Source organism: Thermobia domestica, chromosome 14 (genome assembly GCF_964235325.1).
Source record: "Thermobia domestica chromosome 14, izTheDome1.hap1.1, whole genome shotgun sequence".
Taxonomy (NCBI): domain Eukaryota; kingdom Metazoa; phylum Arthropoda; class Insecta; order Zygentoma; family Lepismatidae; genus Thermobia; species Thermobia domestica.
The window spans coordinates 165,019,985-165,046,005 of record NC_137467.1 but is presented as its reverse complement, the minus strand read 5'-3'; the positions used below and the strand labels follow the sequence as shown (position 1 = coordinate 165,046,005).

General features: G+C 41.6%; 1 protein-coding gene across 1 annotated transcript; it reads right to left on the bottom strand.

Annotated features, from left to right (window-relative positions):
* Positions 1 to 810: 810 nt before the first annotated feature.
* Positions 811 to 2,118, bottom strand: LOC145670092 (E3 SUMO-protein ligase KIAA1586-like). Its single transcript, XM_081738461.1, has one exon. The coding sequence runs from the start codon at positions 2,116 to 2,118 to the stop codon at positions 811 to 813; it is 1,308 nt and encodes a 435-aa protein (XP_081594587.1).
* Positions 2,119 to 26,021: the final 23,903 nt, after the last annotated feature.

Below are 26,021 nucleotides of genomic sequence, written 5' to 3'. Positions count from 1 at the left end.
TCCAGATGTAACCTACAAAAGGCAAGCCAAGCGAAGACGCTCAAAATAAAGTAAACATAATCCTGTACAAGGGATCACTTGAAACTTTTGTCTACATTGCAGTGTAGTTCTTGCACAAAAAGGTATTTGCACATATTTTTCATGGTTTGATGTTAATACTGATTTTTATTACGGAATTGTTAATGTTTAACTTGACCACGGTTACTTTATTTTTTATCTCTGTGAAACTGGTATTTGCGCAATTTTGAAAAAGGAAGTACAAGGGTATAGAAAGCTATAGGTTAGGGTACTTCTTAACTCTCAAGCTTATCACATCACAGTGAAATAGATAAAAAAAAAGGTGAAATATAGGTTTTTACAAGGATTTTGGTTAAATCTTCTATAAATATTAATACATTTGTATATATACAGCTACTGTTGTACAAGGGCGTTTTTTTTCACAACCTGAGCTAAGAACATTTTTCTATTATCATTTCCTTTCATATTTTGCTTAAATGAATGTAAAAATCGCAATTTCAAAGAATTTACATACTTTCGATCAAAATTTTTTGAACAGTGTAATTGCTATGGTGTTAAGAGCGGTGAAGCACCTTTTTACAGTTTCAGTAACAACCCTCTTCCCTGTTGCCTTATATTGCAAAAAGTCACGAAGAACATCATGTGAATTTAATCCAAACCTAAAAGCAAGTTCCTTGATTTCTTTCTCACCTTGTCGAATCTCACCGGAGTCACTGAAAACAGATTCTATTTGACTTATTAGCTTGTGATTCGTGTCGTTTTCATTAATGGTTCGCATTTTGAGGTTATCCACTATACACTGTATGAACTGACAGAAGGAAAATTAATGTGCTTGTTAAGTTCCACGCCTTTGAAAACCCCGGTTTCAACACTTTTGAATACTTCAGCTTCACTGTCTCCTGGCGTACATTTTAAACTCTCTATCCTATTTATATATAGCTTTATCATATCATAAGCCCTTTTTATGGTGCAGTCACGCATTTTCAATAATTCTGACAGACTTTTAAATTCCTGCAGAATATCAAAGAGAAATCCTAAAAGTTTAATAAAATTGTAGGAGCTTAGTTTATTTGCTAGTCCTTGGAACTGACTTCGCTCTTTACTGTTGCGGCAGCTGTTTTTAGATTCTGTAGAGCAATGTGTATATACTGCAGTGTATGAACTCCATACAGATTCTACACAGCGAAAAAAAGACGCCACCCATCTTACATCTATAATGAGACCTATCTTTTTAAGTTGACTTGCAACATCATGTGCACACTTTTCAAGTTCGTTCGAATTTTTTGGAGAGAGACTGTACAGCTTGTACAGAGCGCGAACCAAAATACTAATATGATTCACACCACCACCAGTAGTCACCAGTGCATCATTTACAGCAAGTTCCAATCTATGGCTAAGGCAATGCCACAACACGGTTTTGGGAAATTGTTGTTGTAATCTTGATCCGACTCCAGATTTTTTCCCGCACATAACACTAGCACCATCACTTGTGAAACCAACCAGGTAGTCCCCGAGATAATTATCATCAAAACCGTTCCTTCGGAGACAATCTATAAGAACGTTGTATATTGTATCTGATTTTTGATCCGGAAGTTCCAATAGTTCTAAAAAGAACGTATACATATCATCACTACAGTTATTGTCTTTACTTTCAACTCCTTCGCTATCCGGAATACGCGCACGTATATAAATATTTAACACGCTTTTGCTACTTAATGTGGTTGATTCATCAACAATAATGCCTATCATGGACTTAGCACATTTAATTTTCTCAATAAGTCTACTTTTCATTTCAGCACTAATGTGGTTTACAATGTCCGCGCATACAACATTACTGTGTAAAATACGCCCCATATCAAGGCCGTTGGCAGCTTGAATATCTATTAAGTGGGAATGATCCAGAAACGGCCTGTCTTGTTTTGCAGTATAGTATGCTGTTCGAAAAACTCGACACGTTGTTTCAAAACTACATTTGTTTTCATTGTCGAAAAGTTTTTCTAAGCTCTGGTTTTCAGCTTCCAAGAGTATTTTTTCCGCGGTGCAGTGGGCAATACTTTTCTTATGTTCGAAAATTTTCTTCCGTAATGAATGTTGTTGCATTTCCGTTGTAGACCCGAAAGGTTAACACTACCCGCAACCCACTGTTGTGACAGCGATACGCCAACACTTGAATACAATTTCAAGTCCTGAACTTTACCACAACTTACACAGCCAAGAGTATTCGAGACAGTTAACCACGGATACTTTTCTTTAAACATGTTAACTTGGTTTTGGCTCCAGCACAAAGATGCACTATTGGATTTCAACAATTGGCCACTAGTATCACTTGAACTTGAGCCTGCAGATTTCTCCTGTAGACTTCCGGAGTCTTCCTGTGAAAGACCTGCACCAGAATTACTTTTCTTCGCATTACCACTAGAAGCACTGAAATAAGATTCTAATGACCTCTGGGACGCTTCATTTTTCTTAATTAGCACACCACACACAATCACAACATTAAAGGAGCAAAGCAACACACTTAGAAACGGCCTGAATTAGACATGCGTAGTTCGCATCAGCCAAATGTCGAAAACAACTTGTTCGTAGGCGCTGTAGTAAGCTCACTAAGCTGGGAACTACGCGAACTAGAGCCTGTCAATCTCAGATGAACCCTCGGAAATATGCGAAACATAGTTAGGCCCCACCCCCGCCGCTCTCTAACGGAGGAAACTCTCCCTTTGCTTAGGGAAAAGAAGTGAATGACCTCGACTTTGTTGCCAATTTGTCATTCAGTCGTTTGGTCTTGACGAGTGAAGATCGTAGGTTATTTAAAATGGCTAAAAGGGCAGAGTATAGCGAAGTTCGTCAAATAAATCATTGTGGCAATGCTTCCGCATCAAACAATTGAAAGCTTTCGGATCGCAGCAACTTGTCCCTCCTCTTACGAGGGACGTACGGGAAAACACACATTGAGAGCAGCACCACACTACCAGGAGGGGCACAGCGTTGCCAATGTGTGTAATTACAGAAAATTTTGTGTGCAATTTTGTCTTGTGTGTGCATTTATTGTGTAATGCCAATCTGTGTACATTTTGTGTGTAGTTTGGCACAATTCAAAATTTTGTTCACTGATGATTTTTGCGAAGTTTTTTCATTCAAATATTCATTATTTCCATTCTTTTATTAAAATTGTCTTCTAAAACTACAAGCGACAACGCCTGGCTCCAAGGCGGCGCAATAAAACCTATCTTGCTTCCTTGGTACCTTACTTCTTGTTTTTCAGAAGCGGGTGTCACAATCGTTAGCCCACACCCCCAAGAAGCAATGCCTCTTTGTTCAAGCAAAGCAATATGAATGAATGTTGTCCCTCGATGTTGGCCAAAACATGGGGCGGTGGGGGGTAAGAAGTATTTTTTTCTCCAATTGTCAAGAAAATGCCATTTTGTAAACAGATAAACGACGGAGTGAACGAGGGGACGGAGGTCTTTTATTGAACGGACAAAAATTAAAATGAAATGAAATCTTTGATAGTACAAACATATTTGTTGATTCAATGCTAACGTCGTCCTTATTTCTATGTGTATCTTTTTCTACAATTTAAATAATTACAATTTTAAAAAATTTATTTTTACCTGTATGCCATACCGGCCGATTTTCTAACTTTCGGATGCATAACCGGCTCATACCGCCTCACTTTAAGCACTGCTACTGCATTAACAACATAAACTAAAATCTAGATATATCATGGGAGAATCATGTCCAGCCATCTTATCTAAGATAAACCTGAAATGAAGTTAATTTTCGTAATACAATATATATATTTCCGTTTTGGATACTGACCAAATCGGAATCTAAGAAAAACGTATTGAATTGCAGCATTAAACAATGAAATAAAACTTTATCTCTGCAGGTCATAGAGCACAAACCTAGACTGAGAAATTTATCTTCAAACAGATAATCCCTTTTTATTTGCTTGTAATTCTTTCGCAATCCAACATCGAAATGAGGACATAAGTGAAATACGAGTGCCATTTTTGCTATACTTTACGTTATATACAAAAAAATCTTTTTCTACGTCTTTAATTACATTATGGGCAAAGGCTTAGAATGCCTATTTATACCCTTCCAAAAAGTCTGACGTATACTAGAACCTAAGAATAAGTCGGTCCACCGACAGTTCTTTTTTTTTTTTTTGAGGTGAGTAGGTGCAAGTAATACTTTATTTCTTTATTCAGAAGTTGAGAGGCATCAATTAGTGGAAAAGCATTCTTTGTAATATACCAAACGAGTATCAAGGAGGTTATTACAATCAGCCACTAGAGGGTTTCGCCCTCTCTCTTTGGCCTGGGATTTGTGATCATTATTTATTCTTTCTTTAATTTATAGGTGGTCAATGAGCTGTGAAAGAAATATACATAAACAATAATAATGATAATAACAACATATTAAACAAATGTTACAACAATAATATTAAACTAGTGAACAAAGGTGCACATACAAAACAATAACTTAGGTGTAATAAAAGTGATAATAAATAGTGCAGAAGCAAATATTGAGGAATAAGCGGAGTATGGTTTAAATACATTATATTAGAAATTGAAAACTATTGTAAGGTGATGAATGAGGTGCTCTTGACGCCACAACACATTATAGTTATGTTACAATAGACAAATGCATGTTAATCTTCTGTCCTGGGGCGGCTCAGGACTGATGAGAGACATATTGAGAGCCCTTATTAGTGGTGCGGAGATACAGTGTTATAATGGAAAAAGATGAGGAATATGCTGGTGAATGAGATGATGATGGAAGAATTCGGCATGATGATGATCTGCTGGAATACTGCGAAGGTATATTGAAAGTAAGACGCGGAGTGGTGTATAATAGTATTTATATGGAGATTCTTGCTGTAAGTCTGTAAATAGTGTATCTAGAAAGATATCCTTCCGATCCTGGAGATTCTTGGCTATAAACTTTTGACGCAAGTGGGCGATGTGGTGAACGAGCGGAGGAAAGTCAATTTTGTCATATAGATCAGTATTATGGTATGGGAGTTTGATCCGATATGCTAAGCGAATGGCGTGTCTCTCTAAAATCTCGAGTCTATTATAAAATTTCTGTGGGGCTGAACACCATGCTAGGTGACCAAAAATGAGTACACTTCTCATGAAGGCTTTGTAGGTATTAAGCAGTAACTTAGAGTTTAAACCCCAGTTCTGACCAACAAGACGTCGCAGAAGTTGTAGTCTGTTTTTAGCCTTCGTAGCAAGTTTTTGAAGCTGGGGTGTCCATCGTAGTTTCTCGTCAAAGACGATACCTAAATAGGTGACTGTTTTGGAAGGTTGAAGAATGTGTTCGCCTACCCGTGTCTGCAATAAATTTGGGTTACGTCGAACTTTACTACGACACTTAGAGGGGAGAACAACTAGTGTCTGAGTTTTGTCTTCGTTAACTGACAATCGCCACTTGTCACACCAGTCGAGGAAAGCTGTAATCGTAGCCTGCAAATCTATGTTAATTTGTTGAATTGTTTTTCCTAATGTTAGGAAGGCTGTATCGTCAGCATATTGGAATAGATAAGTGTTCGGCGCTGGAGATGGCAAATCTGAAGCATATAAGATGTATAAAAGAGGCGATAAACTAGAGCCTTGCGGCACCCCTGTGTGTGGGAAGACTGGATGAGATAAGGACTTGTTTACGCTGACATAGGCGATACGGTTAAGTATGAATGAATATATTACTCGCATATATGAAAGAGGGAGACCCAACTTAATCAGTTTATAAAACAATCCGTAGTGCCAAATCCGGTCGAATGCCTTTTCAAGATCCATCAGTATAAGACAGGATGGAAGAGATTTATTATATTGATTAGTAAGAATCGTGGTTAAGCGTAATAATTGGTCATTTATACTGTAATGAGGTCTAAATCCAGTCTGATGAAGTGGCAAGAGTTGACGTTCAGAGATATAGGGGTGTAAACGTAGTACTAGTATTTTTTCAAAGACTTTGCCCAGGGTGGAAGTAAGCTGGATGGGGCGATATGATTGTACAGAATCTGGCGGTTTGTTCGGTTTAAGAAACATGCAAACTTTTGAAACCTTCCAATCGGAAGGATAGTATCCAGTACGGAGTATAAAGGTATATACTGTGGCCAGAAAAATGAAGAAGTTTGCCGAACATTCTTTAAGAAGTCTATAAGATATTTGATCGAAGCCAGGAGCAGTGCTACGTTTGCGCTTAATAACGGAATCAATATCTCCAGAAGTGATGTCTCTAGTCAAAGGATTATTGATGTCTAAAGTGTGATGGACGGAAGACTGTAATAATTTGTTAATTGCTTCTTCTGAAACGTTGGGACTGCGGCGGTGAATGCTTGGAGGAGGCGTAAATACTGTCTGCAGATGGGTGGCGAAAACGTCTGCTTTCTCTTTGTCTGTATGTAAAGGCTGTTCGTTATGTAGAAGAGGATAAGTGGAATTTACTTTCTGACCAGTTAGAAGATGAAACTTCTTCCAATATTTCGTCGGGTGTGATTCTGTATTCAGCTGATTGCAGGTTTTGCTCCAGTTAAGACGTTTGTGAGCAATAATATAATTATGTACCGTCCGTTGCCATCTACGGGCTTGTGTCAAATACTCTGGGTTTCGTGCTCTTTCGTATTCCCGAAAGTAATGTCGAGATTTACGAACGAGAGCCAAGTATTGTGGTGGTAACATTGGCTGATATGTCTTGCCGTGGTATTGAGGTATATGTTTGTCAGCGCTACTTGTTATAGCCTCTACAATGCTATGGACGGCGTTCTCAAAGTCTAATTGAGTTGTAGGTGGTGCTAAATTAGCAAGAGTGACATCTATATCAGAGCGATACTGATCCCAGTTAGCCTTGTCGTATATCTTGATGGTTCTTAAACTTGGTTCAGCTCGTTGTCTTTTATTGTTGACAAGCACTTTGATCGGAAGGTGGTCGCTACCTATACAATCAAGAATTTGTATGGTGCATTTATCGACAATTGAAGCCGTGCTAATAACAACGTCAGGTGTCGTCTGGCTGCTTGGACGCGTATGTTTTGGTAAATGATGAACATGTCCATGTAAATTAAGTGATATATGGTCGAGAAAAAGTTCTTTATCTCGGACAGAACGACTATGGATATTAATGTCAGCCAGTATTAATAGGTGGCGAAATTGCTGAAACAAATACGTGAAAAACTCAAGAGGAATGACATGACCGGGACGGACGTAGATTGTAGCCACAGTTAGTGCAAGATTTGGTAGGTAAACTGTTGTTACTAAGTGCTCTGGAAACTGGTAATGGAGTGCAATGGAGTGATCTCTATGAATGATTTTATGGCGTATTCCGATTGCAGCACCGCCTTGGGCTCGTGCATTATTGTCTGCATAGTCACAGCGAAGAAAGTTATAGCGAGGAAAGCGGATATATGTGGCTGGTTTGAGCGCAGTCTCATTCAGTAGAAAGATATCGACATTCTCCTCTAACAGTAATTGTTCAAAGAGTATACGGTGTGACGCTAGGGAGCGAATGTTCATAAAAAGAATTGTAAGAGCCATATTCACATACAACGTTATGGAGTTAGACTGCTGTGTCTTTGGGTACGATGTGAAAATGAACATAAGGTCCGGAGTAAGTAGCATACAGATTGACTTGAAAGATAGCTGATGCTGCTGCAATGACATGATCGAGAATAAGCTGACGTTGAAAAGGAAAGATATTTTGCAGTATAAGGGTAATGTATCGAAGGAAGTTTTCAACAATTAATGGAGATGTAATAGATTGCGATACAGGCACGGTTGAATCTGTGGTACGAAGCGGGACGGTCATCTCAGGATGATCCGGATTGGCTGGCGGTTTAGCTTTACATTTATAGCTATATGTCGGATGTTTATCACTTGAACAAGTAGAACATTGAGGAGGTTTTAATGTAAATTATTCGGACAGTCTTTGGTCTCATGATTGCCAGTACAGTATCCACATTTTGCAACATTTGGACATTTAGCAGTCACATGTTGATTGTATACTTGACACCGCTCGCACCGGACTGGAAGAGGTAGATTAGTACGAGATGGTTCTACTCTATGACGCTTTTTAAAGATGAACGCGCCCTCTTGTAACAAGGTATCAATGGCAGCTTGGGAAGTGGTCAGAACTCGTATCATGTATGTTGCTCCATTATTATTTTTGATACGAATACATTTCGACACCTCAATTTCCTCAGCCTTTAACTCCTCAAGCACTTCTTCATCAGTTATTTCCGGTAGCACTCCTCTAATAACAACCGACATCATGGGTGTTCTGGGAGGTGGAGGATTTTGCTTGATTCTATCTGGAAGCTTCGATAATTGTGCAGCTTTTCCGAAAATTTCGTAACTCGCCTTATTACGAAGTGTTGTACCAAAATTTTCATCTTCGGACTTGATAATAACACCACCCCTGGTAAAGACAATCTGGTGAATACTGGCTCGTGGTAGGTATTTGATGATTTGGTTAAAGATATGGCGAGTGTTGCTATACTTGGGATCGAAATTGGTCAGAAGGAATGAATATAGCTTTGGTCGAGCAAGAGTGGCTGCATATGACTGTTGCATAGCAACAGTGGACGTTGTAGGATTTGATGCGGTGGTCTGCATCGGTTCTGGATCTTCTGGACCTTTGAGAAAGGTAGGAGAACGAGAGCGGGATCTCTTCTCAACAGACTCTAAACTACCCTCCGATAACTGTCGGCTACGCCGATTACTTCGGGGATCTCGTTTGGCATCCGCCACGGATTTAGCTGTAGGGTCTTGAACTAAAGCTGGTAGCTTATGCATGGTGCAACAACGAGTTCCACCGACAGTTTTTTTTTAAAATTGCTAGCTAAGGCTAGCTAGCTACCTCTGAGAGGGTTACGCCCTCTTTTAGGGAAGTTTTTTGAAAGGATTGTTGGTTTTTAGGGCGGTGGTTGGTCTAAGTGCTTTATTATTTATTTCATAGCAGTAATGGTCATAAGGAACTTTGCGTTCCTTAACATTAGGTGTAGAGATAAACATAAATACATATATTTAACATAAAACATACATACATAGCTGGTATGAAAGTAGATGAACAATGATTTACAAAATATTAAATGAGGAACACTAAATATTCAATAAACACGATAAGGAGATTAGCAGATAAGTGATAGTAATGTAATATTATAGTTATATAATTGATGAGGATGAAGGATGAGATGAGGTGCAATCACAGGACAACACATAGGAAAATGTTAGCGGACGAATGCAGTTATCTTCTTGCCTAGGGGGACTCTAGGCTATAATGAGAGACATGATGAACCCAAGTTAGTATGAGAATATTACTGTGCATGAAATGATGGAAAAATGAGAGGTAAATGAGCATGAGTGACGTAATCGTTCAGAAGCAAGAGTGAGGGATCATCAGGAGGAAGAGTGTAATGGTATAACGTAAACAAAAGAGATAATGGAGTGTGAAGATAACGGGTAGGTGTAGGATGTAGTGCTAAATAGTGCATTGTGTCGAAAAGTAGTGGATGGTGGATTTGAAATCGGCGGCGTATGTATGAGAGTCGAAGGGATTCGAGATGGTACTGCAAGGCGGGAAAAGTAATGCGCTGATATAATTCTCGTGTGGGGCTAGGTAATGTGATGCGATAAGCAATTCGGAAGGCATGGCGTTCGAGAATACGAAGTTTGTGGTAGAATTTTTCTGATGCGGCAATCCAAGCTGTGAAGCCATAGGTAAGAGTAGGGCGAAGAAAGACTTTGTAGGTGTTCAGGACTGTGTGTGATTTGAGACCCCAGGTGGTTCCTGCGAGACGTTTAAGCAGGTTAAGACGATTGTAAGCTTTTGTTGAAATTGTTTTAAGGTGTGGCATCCAGGTGAGGTGTGTGTCAAACGTGATGCCTAAGTATGTGACTGCTTTTGTAGCTTGCAGAGGAACCTGGTCTACGTGGAGAGAGAGGGAACGTCGATTTCTGCGGACTTTGCTTGTTTTCTTTGGTGGAATGAAGATGATAGCCTGCGTTTTTGTAGCATTGATGGTGAGTTTCCAGTGGCGGCACCAAAGGCAGAAGTCAGAGATGGCTGTTTGTAAGATCCTATTTATATGCTGGATGGATGTTCCTAGAGCGAGAAAAGCAGTATCATCTGCATACTGGAAAGAGTGAATGTTGTCAGGAAGGTGGGGCATGTCAGCAACAAACAGAATGTATAACAAAGGTGAAAGGGCAGAACCCTGTGGAACTCCTGACAGTAAGAAGATAGGATGAGACAAATGTTCGTTAATGGCAACATAGGTGATACGACCTGAGAGGAAGTTGAAGATAAGTCGTATGTATGCTGGAGGAAGTTGGAGCCTGATCAGTTTATAAATAAGACCGAGATGCCACACTTTATCGAAAGCTTTCTCGAGATCGAATAAGACTAAACATGATGGTTTCACTCTATTATAATGCGTAGTGATAAGGCTAGTGAGACGTAAGAGTTGATCGTTTATGGAGAAACAAGGACGGAAGCCTGCTTGAGTGAGAGGAATAATATTTCTGGTGTTGAGGTAAGTATGAAGCCGTTTAACGAGAATGCGTTCGAGAATTTTGCTAAATGTGCTTGTGAGCTGGATTGGCCTGTAAGAGGAGATCTCGTAAGGAGACTTATGTGGCTTTGGAAACATAAGAGTTTTAGATGTTTTCCAGGGTAGAGGAAAGTAACCTGTACGCAGTACGAAGGTAAAGAGATTGGCAATGAGGATGAGTAATGTAGGTGGACACTCTCTGATCTGGCGATAGGTAATATTATCAAAGCCAGGCGCTGTGTTTCGTTTTTGTTTGATAGTATCTGTGACCTCTTCAACAGTGATAGATGAAGTAATAGCTTGGTTTACACTGAGTTCATGCATGGTGTTGGGTTGCAAGAATGCAGAGGTGTCAAGCACTGTCTGCAACATGGGGTGTAGTTCCAGGGGGCGGTGGAGTGAAGATGTTCTGCAGATGGTCTGCGAAAGCATTTGCCTTCTCCGTATCTGTTTGAGCAGCAGAATTGCCGATCAGAATTGGGTATGGTGTTGTTGTGAACTTGCCGCACAAAGCGTTAAACTTTTCCCAGAATTTGGTAGGATGACTGGTGGTAGACAGGTTATTGCAGGTTTTAACCCAACAACGAAGTTTATATGCCTGGATGTAGTTGCGCACAGTTCTTTGCAATTGGTGATGATGAAGTAGGGCTTCAGGATTTCTGGTATGAATGTAATCTCGATATAGTTGACGAGAGCGTGAGATCATAGTCAGATAATGAGGGGGCAGTCGAGGTTCATATGGGATATTTTTGCTAGTGGGAATGAAGAGAGTGCTAGCTGTCTGTATGGTTTGAGTAAGTGTATCAACTGTGGTGTATAGATCGTCTTCTGTAGTGTGAGATGACAGGTGTTTGGTGCGTTGAGCGAGGTAAGAGCGATAGCTAGTCCAGTTTGCTTTATCAAATCGAAAACAGGTACGGGAAGGCAGTTGCGAGCGTGATGATGCAGAAGAATGGAAGTTTATGGTGAGTTTAACAGGGGCGTGATCACTACCTAGTGTATCAAGTACTGCAATGCTGCTATGGGTTAGGAGACTGCTAGATGTTATAACGATGTCAGGTGTGGTATTTGACTCTGGGCGAGTAGGTTTGGGCAATTGATGAATAGTTCCAGTAGTGTGTGTGGTGATAAAAGCTGCAAAATTAGTACGATCGAGATCGGAGCGACTATGCATATTTAAATCTGCCATGATGATGTAATGACGATAGGTGTTTGAAATGTACTGTACAAATTGTAGCGGAAGGGGATGCCCAGGCCGGATGTAGATAGTTGCAACAGTAATAATAATAGATTTGAAATACACAGTGGTAATGATGTATTCGGGTAACGGAGTAAGAGCACAGTAGAACTGGCGATAATGCAAATATGGAGAAAATCCAACCGCTACACCCCCATTAGCTCGCTGTGCAGGCAGGAGATTGTCAGCGCAGAGAATTGTATATCCCGGTATGCGACATGGAGTTGATTTGGTTAGAAATGTTTCATTGAGGAGAAAAACTGTGATGTGTTCCTCTAGTAACAGAGTTTCAAACAATAGTTTGTTTTTTGAAAAGGATCTGATGTTCAAATATAGAAAGTTAAGTGCCATGATGAAATGAAATTTAACTGGTTGGAGTTGTTGGAGATGCATGAAAATGTACTGAAGTCCCAGAATATGTCGCGGTGAAGTGAATGTGAAATGTTGCCTTGGTTGCAAGTGTGATTTGCTGTAAAATGTGCGGGCGAATGAAAGGGTGGATATTCTGTAGTGCAAGGGTGAGAAAGGTGAGAAGTTAATTTACGGTAACTGGAGTATCTACTGTAGGCGTGGTGGGGGGAGTGATGGACGTTACACGTAATGGGACAACCAATTCTGGATGTTGGGGCGTTGGTTCCGGTTTCGCTTTACATTTATAACTATATGTGGGGTGGTTGTCAGGACATGTAGAGCATTTTGCCGGCTGATGGAAATTAGTACATTGGCGTGTAGAATGTGGTCCTGCACAGTAGCCACATTTGAAATCATTCTTACATTCAGCTGTACTATGGGTGTTATATGCCTGACAACGTTCGCAACGTACTGGTAAAGGTGCCATTGAACGTGATGGTTCGACTCTATGTTTCCTGTTGTATATGTAAGCTCCATGAGCTAGCAGGTCGTCTATTGTCTCTTGATGGGGAGTAAGAATGCGAACCATGAAGGTTGGCCCACGGTCATTGCGGATTCTAAGCACTTTGGAAATGGTGAAACCATCCAGTTTTAGTTCATCGTGAACTTCCTCGTCCGTGTAAGACGGGTCGACTCCGCGGATGACAACTGAAAGTTGGGACGGCCTCCGAGGTGGAGGGGGCTGCTTTCGTGTCGAAGTGTTGAGATGTGTGGCCCGAAGGTATCGATAGGAACCTTGTTCCGAATCGTATTGTAAAGATCAGGATCAAATGTTTTAAGGATGTAGCCGTTTCTTGTGTGCACGATTTCCTTGATGGAAGCACGTGGAAGGTATTTCCTGAGCTGAAGAGCAACAAATTTCTCATTTGAAAACTTGGTATCATAGTTACGAAGAAGGATGGAGAAAGTTGATGGAACAGGTGGAAGAGTAGAAGCTGCTGGTGAGTTTCCAGTATCCATGGCGTCATTATCAGAGTATTCCGTGTGATGCTTTTTCTTTGGAGGTGAGTCTTGTACTCTGGCGGCATAGCTACTCTTGGATTGAGGCGACCTGGATCGAACTGAAGCAGAAGATGCAACAGATGTGCCGGAAGTTTGAGAGTCTCTCCGTTGGCGAGAGCCTGAAGTGCTTTGTTGTGATTTTGATGGCCCCTTCCGTGGCCCCACCTTCGTGGAACAAACGGATGGTCCATCAACAACAGAAGGTAAATTTTGATGTCGGCCATTTGTTCGTTTGCCAGGTTTCGTGAAAGAGTCCGCCATATGGAGATCTATCCGGTGGGCTAATGCCCAGGAGACTAAGACAATACGATAATGTGGATATGATGAGATGAGATGTAATGTAATGTAATGTAATGATAGCAAGGTTGGACTACCCGTTTGGATAGTAGTCCAGGTAAGACAGTTAACCTATTAATGCAGTGACACTGTACACCCTTGGCTGAGATAAGTCTGATGAACAGTGTCCTGTAAAAACGCGGAGAAAAGTCCAGGATCAGGAGTAGGAAGGATTTTACAAAAACCGTCACCGTTCTACGTAGGTGGCGCTTCAGAGGGAAAACCTCTGGAAGAGTATGATGCCACCGACAGTTTTTTTTTTGGTACGGGAATAGGGTAACATTGAAATTTTTATTCATCTAATTGCTTTATCCTTATAAAATAAGTTCCTACACCCAGCCATTAGAGGGTTACGCCCTCTCTTTGGCATAGGTTACAATACGTATTGGTGTTGATAATACAAGTACAATAGATGGTCTAAGTACAATTTGGTTACACGGGGAGTTAATCATCATTTTATTCAGGTTCTATTTTATTTGATCATGGTAAAAAAGAAAAGTAGAAGAAGTAAATGAAAAGAGGAACATGAAGTGCACTGTCTCAACACAACACAGATGTGATAGTGTACCAGATGAATGCTATGTTCTGTCCAACTTTGGACGTGATGAAGACCAACGGTGCCCTGGTAAGGCATAAGGTTGTTATTGTGCAGAGGATGAAGGGGCTATGTAATGAGGAACGACGGATTATGAAAAAGCTGCAACTGCGTCTAAGTCCGGATGATCAGGAGGTAGGGTATAGCGGTAAAGTGCAAAGAGTAGTGACAAAGGTGTATCCTGTAATTTGCGAGGTGGATTGAACGGGATGTCTGCTTGCATTGTGGTGAGGAGTAACGGATGCCGGGACTCGAATCGGTTAGTAATATACTTCGTCCGTAGTGCTTCAAGATGGAACAGAAGATGTGGAAAAGGCATAATGTCGTAAAGATCTTGAGTAGGACTAGGAAGTTTTATTCTGTAGGCTATTCGTATGGCATGTCGTTCTAGTATCTTTTTTTTTTGCTAGCCGAAGCTAGCCCCACCCAAGGGTTACGCCCTCGACTCGGGAAGAGGTCAGCAGGAAGATGGAATCTCTGGTACTGTTGTTGGGATAAGTGATATTTATTTATTTATTATTTATTTATTTAGGAGCATATTAATTCACTGGACTTTATGATCTTATGATCATAAACATAAGCATAAGGTAATGATGAAATGAATAAGGTATGAAGTAATGAATAAGTGCAATACACATCACAACACATAGGTAATGTTAGAATAACAAGTGAAGTTATCTTCTCGCCCCGGGGCAACGCGGGGCATTGATGTAAGACAGTTGGTGCCCTGTTAGTACGGTAGGATTACTGTGAATGATGTGATGGAAAGACGAAATGAGAATGAATATCGAGATGAAATGCATCTAGAAGAGGAATGTCGGGATGATCCGGAGGGACAGTGTATCGATAGAGAGTAAAAAGCAGAGAGAGAGGGGTGGGGCGTAATGGTGGGAAGGTGACGAAGTCGGCTGCAGTATGTACTGTGTCCATGAGTAGAGGGTGGTTCATTGTCAGTCGATCAGTGATATATTTCAAGCGAAGATGTTCTATATGTGAAAGAAGTGTGGGAAAAGTAATACGACTATAGAGATCGGCAGTGGGGCTAGGTAAGGATATACGGTAAGCGATTCTGAAGGCATGGCGTTCTAAGATTTGTAGTTTTTTATAAAAGAAAGGTGCTGCAGGTATCCAAGCTGTGAAACCGTAAGTCAGTACTGGGCGGAGAAAGACCTTATATGTGGTGAGAACTGTAGAGGCTTTGAGACCCCAGCTGGTGCCAGTCAAGCGACGCAGTAAGTTAATTCGATTATAGGCTTTTGATAAAATAGATTTTAAATGAGGTCTCCAGGTGAGATGTTTGTCCAAAAGAAGCCCTAGATATTTGGCTGTGTTGGAAGCGTGAATTCGTGTTCCTTGAACATGGATATTTAGCAGCGTGGGATTGCGGTGAACCCTAGTACGTTTGCCAGGAGGCACAAAAACAATTACTTGAGTTTTATCGGCGTTGATTTTAAGTCGCCATTTGGAACACCAGGATGTGAATAAATCAATAGCTGCCTGAAGATGTTTGTTGATCTGTTGTATGGTTTTGCCTAGTGCCAGAAATGCAGTGTCGTCCGCGTATTGAAACGTACTGACAGTTGGTGGAAGAGGTGGAATATCTGCCACATAGAGAAGGTAAAGAAGTGGAGACAAAGCAGATCCCTGTGGTACGCCTGAATATAGAAAGACTGGATAAGATAATGCATTGTTAATAGAGATGTAGGCTATGCGTCCGATGATAAAATTGAATATGAGTCGTATGTAGGTGAGAGGCAGATTATATTTCGTAAGTTTGTAAACCAGACCCTGGTGCCAGACAGTGTCAAAGGCTTTTTCTAAGTCGAAGAGAACCAGACAGGAAGGTTTTGTGGAATGAAATTGGTTGTAAATATGGTTGACAAGGCGAAGTAGCTGATCATTTATACTGAACTGAGGACGAAAGCCGGCTTGATAGAGAGGTAAAAGGCGATGATCTGTGCAGTAGGTGTGGAGGCGAGTAACTAGAATTCGTTCGAAGATTTTGCTGAGTGTACTGGTTAATTGAATAGGGCGGTAGGAAGATACAAGATTGGTAGGTTTGTTCGGTTTCGGAAACATTAAAGTTTTGGACATTTTCCACGTGAGAGGGAAGAAACCGGTGCGGAGTATGAATGTGAAGAGTAGAGCTAGAAAATGAAGAACACAGTAAGGGGCCTCTTTAATATGCCTGTAAGAGATATTGTCCATGCCAGGTGCACTATTTCGTTTTCGTTTGGTTACATTTAGAATGTTATCAACTGTAATCGGCGATGTGAGTTCTTGATTGTTGACCAAGGTGTGGCAGAGTGCAGGCTGGAGGTGTGGAGATTGGAAATCAATTCGATCGACGGGATGTCGATGGGGATAAGGATGGGCCAGAGGCGGTGTGAAAATATCCTGCAGGTAATTGGCGAAAGCATTTGCCTTGTCAGTATCTGTGGCAAGCGGTTGATTATGAAGAAGAATTGGATATGTTGTGATACTACGTTTGCCACTGAGTTGATTGAATCTCTTCCAGTATTGCGTCGGATGAGAAGTATCAGCCAGTGTATTGCAGGTTTTAGCCCACTGCCGATGTTTATATGTGATGATGTAATTGGTGACGATGCGTTGCATATACCGCTGGTGAACTAATGACTCTCGGTTTCCCGTACGCTCGTAGTCTCGGTAGAACTGACGAGATCTACGTATGAGCGGAAGGTAATGCGGAGGTAATTTCGGACTATACGGGTTCGAACTGGATGTAGGAATGTAAGTATTGGAGGCCTGATTGATCGCACTGGTGAGGAGATCAAGAGAATGGTACATACTGTCTTCTGATGTAGGTTCGGGAATATTAGAAAGTTTTGCAGTTAAAAAGTTGCGATATCCGGTCCAGTCTGCTTTGTTGTAGTTGAGAGATTTTCGTGTTAATCGTTCGTGGTTTGAGGCTCTAGGATGGGAGCGATTGATGATAAGTTTAATTGGCAAATGATCACTACCTATTGGATCTAGCACTTCTATGGTACAGGAAGATAGTAAGTTTGTAGAAGTAATTACAACATCAGGTGTGGTTTGAGATGATGGCCGGGTGTGCTTAGGTAGCTGGTGAAAGGTACCGGTGGTATGAGTTGTAAGGAAGTTGAGAAAAGCCTGTCGCTGCTGAGGTGTTCTGCTATGGATATTGATGTCGGCCATTATGATATAATGTTGGAAGTTATTTGAAATATACTGGAAGAAATCTATCGGAATAGCATGACCAGGTCGAATGTAAATGGTAGCAAGAGTGATATACAAGTGTTTGAAGTATAGAGTTGTTATTAGATATTCTGGAAGGTTTTGCTGTGGAAGTTCGTAATGACGACACGGTATAGAAGGTGAAAACCCTATTGCAACTCCGCCATTTGCACGTCTAGCTGGCATCGTACTGTCTTTCCTTATGATTGAATATCCGCATATCTTGCAGGAGGTTCGAGGTGTAAGGTGAGTCTCATTGAGAAGAAAACCGGAAGTGCGCTGTTCTTGCAGTAGAAGTGCAAATAGTGGTTTGTGCTGGATGATAGAACTGATGTTAACAAATATAAAGGATAGTGCCATGATGATATGTGAAAAGAGGAGGATGGAGTTAGACTTCGGTTTCAAGTGGACTGACATGAAAGTATACTTTACGTCCGCTGTAGGTAGCATGGAAATTCATGTGGAAGATTGCACGTGTTGAGTATTGGAGCTGCTGGAGGATGTGAGGGCGGTGAAAAGGATGTATTTTGAAGTGTGAGTGTGATGAAAGCAAGGAATTGTTCAATGGAGACAGCCTGGTGTTTGTCAGCAGGTATGGAAGAAGATGGAATGGACTTAGTGTAATGCTGCAAAGGAACAGTCATTTCAGGCTTGGTTGGTTCCGGAGGAGGCCGCTGCTTGCACTTATAACTAAATGCTGGATGCTGCTCATGACATGTTGAACACGTTGGAGGTTGTGCAAGATTTTGGCATTGGCGCGTATTGTGTGGTCCGGAGCAGTATCCACAGATTGACTGGTTCGGACATTTATCAGTAGAATGAGCATTATATTTTTGGCATCTTTCACAGCGTAAGGGAAGAGGTGGCTGAGATCTGGAAGGCTCGACCCTATGTCGTTTACGATAGATGTATGCTCCATTTGACAAAAGATCATCGATGGTCTCTTGAGAGTGTGTAAGTACTCTCACCATATATGTTGCGCCGTTATTGTTTCGAATACGAATGCATTTAGATATGGTATAACCTTCTAATGCAAGTTCATCAGTGACTTCTTGATCCGTAATATCTGTGTCAACGCCTCGAATCACCACTGACAGAAAAGGCTCTTTACGTGGTGGGGGCCGTTGTTTTAGCGGTTTTTCAGTGAGTCGAATAAGTGTAGTGCCTTTCCCAAATATTTCAAATCCATGTTTGTTAAGTAAGGTTGTTCGAAAGTTTGGATCTGGACTACGTAAGATAGTGCCGTTACGTGTAGGTATGATTTGACTTATGTTAGCGCGTGGCATGTATTTAACTAGTTGTTTATACAGATGATGTGCCTGCGAGTACTTTGGATCAAAGTTAGTCATCAGAAACTGATAAATTTGTGGCCGAGTGGTCTCTGTTAATTCGGGAAAATTCTCAAGGTCCATTACAAGACCTGATTCACTTGCTGTGTCTGACAAGTCGCCTTGGTGAATTTTCTTTGGTGGTGGTGATTTATGATTGTCAGTATATGATTTCCCGATTAACGACCTAGCAGGACTGGTGTCACGACTCGTACTCGGATTGTTGGCACCTTTGCGCTTTGCTCCTGAAGCAGTGGCAGAAGGAGCGGCTACTACCATAGGTAGACCTTGGTGATGACCTAGGTCGCGAGATGTATCCAGGGACATGATGCTAATCTTTGGCCCGAAGGCCGAAAACAAAGCAGTGTGGCCCTAACTGTGTGATGACGAGATGAGATGATAATACGAACAAAGGTTAGACTACCCGTTTGGATAGTAGTCTAGGTTGAGTTACTCCCGTTGCCTTTACAGTAGAACCAGACGCCCTTGGCTGGATCAGTCTGACGTCTAGGATCTCTTGAGAAGGAACGACAGAGTACCCGGGATGAGGAATAGGAAGGTAACGATCAAAAAACAGCTTTCAGACGTATGGTACGTCAATAGCTGGTGAGATCGATTATAGTATCGATCTAAGTATGTCTAGTATCTAGTCAGTCAGTCAGTCGGTCTGTTTATAGCTAGTCATAATGACTAGCACCCTTTTAGAGGGTTACGCCCTCTCTTAGGGAAGAGTGTTGCGTAAATAGAAGATTTAAGGGATTTTGTGACGGTCTCAGAGAAGTTCTTTATGTTTTTTTTAATGCTAGCCATAGGCTAGCAACCTCTAAGAGGGCTACACCCTCTTTTAGGGAAGGGAAGTGAGAGGATTACTAGAGGACTGAAGGATTGGTTGTTGGGCTATGGGCTGTATTATTTATTTATTAATCTTTATTATTCTTATCATCAGTTGAAGGAAAGGTCATTATGATCTTTGCGATCATAAACATACTGGAGGTTACACTGGAACATAAACAAGATACAGACATGAGCATAAAGACAACATAGTATATAAGGCAGAAAGAGAGTAGAAAACATAGTCTATATAATGGGTGTGAGAAATCTAATACAAAGTTAAAGAGCAGAGAAACAAATCAGAAGACATGATGAAAATGAGGGATGAGGTGAAGTGCACTTGACGCCACAACACAATAGAGGGTTGTTAGAAAGACGCATGTAGTTATCTTCTGCCTAGGGGTGGCTCTAGGCTAATGGAGACGTGGTGAACCCTGTTAGAGAAATGGAATCACTGTGTATATGATGGGAAGATATGAGGAAGATGTACATGCAAACGGTAGTCCTCGAGGATCTGTAGATCGAGATGGTCTGGAGGGACTGTGTAGCAATATAATGTAAAGAGGAGATGAAGCGGAGTATTATGGTATCGGGCAGGCGAGGAGTGAAGTGCAAGGTGGTGCATAGTTTCAAACAGGAGAGGATGGTGATGTGTGTAGCGTTGGGTAATGAATTTTAAGCGAAGAGTTTCGAGATGGTAGCTGAGGATAGGGAATGATATTAAGGAATATAAATCACGGGTTGGGCTGGGGAGAGAAATGCGGTAGGCAATGCGAAAAGCATGTCTCTCTAAAATGGCTAGTTTCGTGTAGTAAGAGGGAGGGGCGAAAATCCATGCCGGAAAACCATATGTGAGAATGGGTCGGAGGAAAGCCTTGTAGGTGTTGAGAACAACGGATGCTTTGAGGCCCCAGGTGGTGCCGGTTAGTCTCTTCAGGAGGTTTAGACGGTTATAAGCTTTAGTTTTAACATGATGAAGATGCGGTTTCCATGTTAAATGATGGTCGAAAACGATACCTAAGTATGTAACGATTCGTGTGGGAATAATGGGCGTATTATGGACATGAAGTGACAGACGAGATGGATTCTGGTGGACTTTAGTTCGTTTACGTGGTGGTATGAATACAATAGCTTGAGTTTTTGTGGCGTTAATCTTGAGTTTCCATTTAGAACACCAGTGGGTGAAACGATCGATGGCTATCTGTAATGAAAGATTGATATCCTGAATAGTTTTGCCAAGAGCAAGAAAGGCTGTATCATCTGCATACTGAAACTGGTGGACGTCAGTAGGAAGAGGTGGAAGGTCGGCAACATATAGGATGTACAATAATGGGGAAAGAGCAGAACCTTGAGGAACACCGCACATGAGGAAAATTGGATGTGATAGCTGTTCGTTAATGGCAATGTAAGTGATGCGACAGATGAGAAAATGATAAATGATGCGAATGTATGACAGCGGTAACTGAAATTTAATGAGTTTATAAATTAACCCAAGATGCCAAACCTTGTCGAAGGCTTTTTCAAGATCAAAAAGGACAAGACATGATGGTAGGATGGAATTGTAATGATTTGTTATGAGTGTTGTTAGACGAAGTAGCTGATCATTAATAGAAAAGGAGGGGCGGAAACCAGCTTGATGACTCGGCAGTAATTGGCGGTCTAGTAAATAAGGGTGGAGACGTTTCACAAGAATGCGCTCGAATATTTTGCTGAAAGTAGATGTTAATTGAATAGGTCGGTAAGAAGAAACAGCAGACGGTGGTTTACCTGGTTTGGGGAACATGAGAGTCTTGGAAACTTTCCAGTCTGTGGGGAAAAAACCTGTACGTAATATGAATGTATAAATGAGCGCCAGAATGGTGAGTAGTATAGCGGGGCTTTCCTTAATATGGCGATAGGTAATGGAGTCGAAACCTGGTGAGGTATTGCGTTTGTGCTGGACAACAGAGGTGATTTCCGATACTGTGATGGTACTGGTAAGAACATGATTGGGTAGTGGATGAGCGACATGAGGTTGGAGTGATGGACAGTTAAGGTCTACTTGATCTACTGGATGATTGGTGCCTATGTTATCTGATGCTGAGGGTGTGAATATAGTTTGGAGGTAATCAGCAAAGGCATTTGCTTTTTCGGTGTCGGAATGTAATGGCGTATCTTGTAGAAGAAGCGGATATGGGGTCTTGGTATGCTTGCCACAAAGAGAATTGAAGCGTTTCCAGTAGCGACTAGGATGAACAGTATCGGATAGGTGATTGCAAGTTTTCACCCACTGGCGTAATTTGTAAGCAGAAATATAGTTACGGACTGTGCGTTGAAGTTGGTGATGAAGTCTTAGGGCGTCGGGATTCCTGGTGCGTAGAAATTCACGGTAAGCTTGTCGTGATCGACGAACAAAGGCTAGGTATTGGGGTGGTAGTTTTGGACGATATGGAATTGATTCTGATTGCGGAATATAGAGTGCAGATGCCTGTTGAATGGAAGTGGTTAAGTGAGTAACTAGATCTGTGAGTTCGTCCGGCGTAGTGGGAGATGTGGAATCAACTAAGGTGTTTGAGAGATAGGTACGATATTGAGTCCAGTCAGCTTTGTCATAGCGAAGTGAGATGCGTGGCGAAAATGAGGATTGAACAGTAGTCAGGCCTGAATGGTATATGAGCTTGATGGGTGCGTGATCACTGCCAATTAGGTCGAGGACATCAACAGTACAACGATTAATGATTGTGTTTGAGACTATTGCTATATCTGGAGTGGTATTACTGATGGGGCGAGTACAGCGAGGGAGATTAAGAGAAGTTCCTGTGGTATGAACTGTGATGAAGTCAGTGAAAGAGGTTTGTTCAGCTGCTGAACGGCTATGAAAGTTTACATCAGCCAGGATAATAAAGTGTTTATAAGTATTGGAAATATGTGAGAAGAAGGCATGAGGTATAGGAAGGCCAGGGCGCACGTAGATAGTAGCAAGGGTGAGGGCGATGTTACGGAAATATAATGTGGTGATGATGTGTTCTGGGAGATGTAATAGAGGACAGTTATGAGACCGAAACGGGATTGTATGTCGGAAACCAATTGCAGCTCCACCATTGGCTCTGAGGGCTGGCATATGACTATCGTGACGGAGTAAAGTGAAACGAGAAAGGGAACAAGATGAAGTGGGTTTGAGAAAGGTTTCATTAAGTAGGAAAGCTGTGACTTGTTCTTCGAGTAAGAGTGTTTCGAACATCACTTTGTTTTTAACAAGAGATCGAATATTAAGAAACAAAAATACTATATCCATACTGGGTACGATTATACTGAGGTTTCGAGGCGAGTTGTGTGGAAGTGAACATAGTTATTAGAGTAAGTTGCGAACAAAGATACATGAAATGTAGATTTGGCAGCGGCAATAATTTGTTGAAGAACGTGTTGGCGTTGAAAAGGGTGGATGTTTTGCAAAGTAAGGGCAAGGAATTCTAGTAATTTACTAACTGTAACGGGGTCATCAACGGAATTATCGGTGGAAGTGGATGATTCGGCGGTTTTCAGCGGAACAACAAGTTCGGGATGTGACTCTTGAGCAGAAGGTTTGCCTTTGCACTTATAACTATAAGCTGGGTGCTGTTCGGTGCAAGTAGAACATTTCGGAGGCTGTGCCATGTTGGGACAAGAACGAGTTTGGTGAGAGCCAGAACAAAAGCCGCAAACTGTAGGATTTGGACAGGCAGATGTGTGATGTGAATTGTATTGTTGGCATTTTTCACACCGTAGTGGGAGAGGCACAGACGAACGGGAGGGTTCTACACGATGTTTACGTTTATAAATATATGCTCCATAAGAGAGCAGGTTGTCAATTGTGCTTTGAGAAGACGTAAGGACACGCATCATGTAGGTGGCACCAATATTGTTTCGTATGCGAACAACCTTTTGAACAGTATGCCCTTCGTACTGAAGTTCCTCTTGAACCTCCTCTTCGGTATACGAGGAATCAACGCCACGAATAACCACGGAAAGAAGTGGAGGCCGTTTTGGGGGAGGCGCTTGTTTACGTTTAGCGGAGTTAAGTGATGTAATGATAGCCTGCTTTCCAAAGATCTCAAATGAAGCTTTATTCCGAACTAGGATGGCGAAATTAGGGTCTGGAGATTTCAGTATCATGCCGTTTCGTGATTTTACGACTTGAGAAAGAGGAGCACTCGGTATATACTTGCGGAGTTGAATTGTTACGAATTTCTCATTACTGTACTTGGTGTCAAAATTTTGAAGCAGAAAAGAGTGAAGTATCGGGACAGACGGTGAAGAAGATGAAAGATGAGATGAGTTATTGATGTTGGTTGGCTGGGCTTCCATGTCTGAATTATCCGAAGCATTTTCTCGATGTTGTCTCTTTGCCGGTTGGCGAGTCTGCTTAACAGAGTCAGCATAAAGTTGTTGACCGTGTGGAGATCTGGACCTTGTGGACACATTAGAAGTTGTAGAGGCGGTAGAACTGCCTGACTGAGTCCGCTGTCTGTTGCTCAAATCCCTCTTCTTGGCCACTTTCGCAGCCGAAGCAGAGGGAACGGCAAACACAGGAGGAAGGCCTTGATGTCGTCCTTCTAACGAGGATCCAGTAGCAATAGCAGGATCAGACATAATGGAGAGCCGTGAGCCTAAAGAATGATGCAGAAATGCGTGATGAACGAGATGAGCAAGGTGGGACAACCCGTTTGGATAGTTGTCCAGGTGGGGTAACTCCCCTGGCTCGATCTGTAGATCCGGCTGCCCTTGGCTAGATAAGTCTGACAGACGGTTCGTGAGAAAGAGACAGAAGGTGAGACCCAGGATAAGGAAAAGGAAGGTTTTTCCAAAATTCGTCACCATACAAGAAGCGACGCTTCAGAGCACAGCTCTGGAAAAGTATGTTCTTTATGGTCGGTCGGTCGGTCTGTTTATAGCTAGTCATATTGACTAGCACCCTTTTAGAGGGTTACGCCCTCTCTTAGGGAAGAGTGTTGCGTATATAGAAGATTTAAGGGATTTTGTGACGGTCTCAGAGAAGTTCTTTATTATAATAATTGCTAATGTCTTAAGGATCTTTCGGACCTGAACTGGAGCAACTGATATATCAAAGTAATATGAGTACCTGGTGAGAAGGCATACCATAGAAAGATAGATTGTGAAATGAGCATGAAGGGTGAGGCGAGGCGTGCTATCACATCACGACACTAAAAGTGTTAGTTCGACAGATGAAATCATCTTCTTGCCTAGGGGCTGCTCTAGGCTTCAAAGTAGACAATGGGAGTTCTGTTAGAAGCAGATGGATTTAGCGTGCAAATGATGGAAATATGAGTGGAAGATGGTCATGAACTTGATAGTCTATGCTGAGTTCCTGGTCTAAGGCGTCAGGAGGTAGAGTGTAGCAGTAGAGAGTATAGAGTAACGATAGCGGTGTAGGGTAATATCGAGATGGAGAAGGATGGAGAGCTAAGTGGTGCATAGTATTCAGAAGTAAAGGGTGTTGGTTGTTATAACGAGAGCATATGTAGGTGAGACGTAAAGTTTCAAGATGAAACTGAAGGGTAGGAAACTGAATTCGGTTGTACAAGTCTGCTGTGGGACTAGGCAATTTGACTCGATATGCAATGCGGAAAGCATGTCGTTCTAATACTAATAACTTTTCATAAATTTTGCGGGTGGCCGCAATCCATGCAACGTTTCCGTAAGTCAGTACAGGCCGTAAAAAGGCCTTGTACGTGTTCAGAATTGTGTTCGCTTTTAGTCCCCAGGACGTTCCGGTGAGCCTTTTTAATAAGTTAAGTCTATTGTACGCTTTAGTTGTGACTGTTTGAAGATGTTGTTTCCAAGTGAGATGTTTATCGAATGTGAGCCCCAAGTAAGTTACAGTTGATCGTGCCTGGATGGGAGTTTGGTCTACTTGTAGTGAAAGGCAGTTAGGATTTCTTCTGACTCTTGATGTTCGTTTCGGAGGAATGAAGACAATGGCCTGTGTTTTTGTGGCGTTGATCGTTAGCTGCCATTTGTCGCACCAGCGAAGAAAATTGTTAATTGCTAACTGTAGAGCAGTGTTGATGGATTGGATAGTAGGTCCTAAGGCAAGAAACGCAGTGTCGTCGGCATATTGAAATAGGTGTATTTTATCAGGAAGTGGAGGCATATCGGCAACATAGAGAAGATAGAGAAGTGGCGACAGAGCCGATCCTTGAGGTACTCCACAGTGAAAGAAAATAGGATGTGAGAGGCAGTTATTTATTGAAACATATGACAGACGTCGGAATAAAAAGTTGTATATCAGTCGTATATATGGAACAGGAAATCGAAGATGAGCTAATTTGTATATAAGTGCGATGTGCCATACCCTGTCAAATGCTTTCTCGAGGTCAAATAATACAAGACATGATGGTTTGACCGAGTTATAGTGTTGTGTAACCATGGTGGTTAAGCGAAGTAGTTGGTCGTTGATCGAATAACCTGGGCGAAATCCTGCTTGATGTATGGGAAGTAACTGGCGTCTTT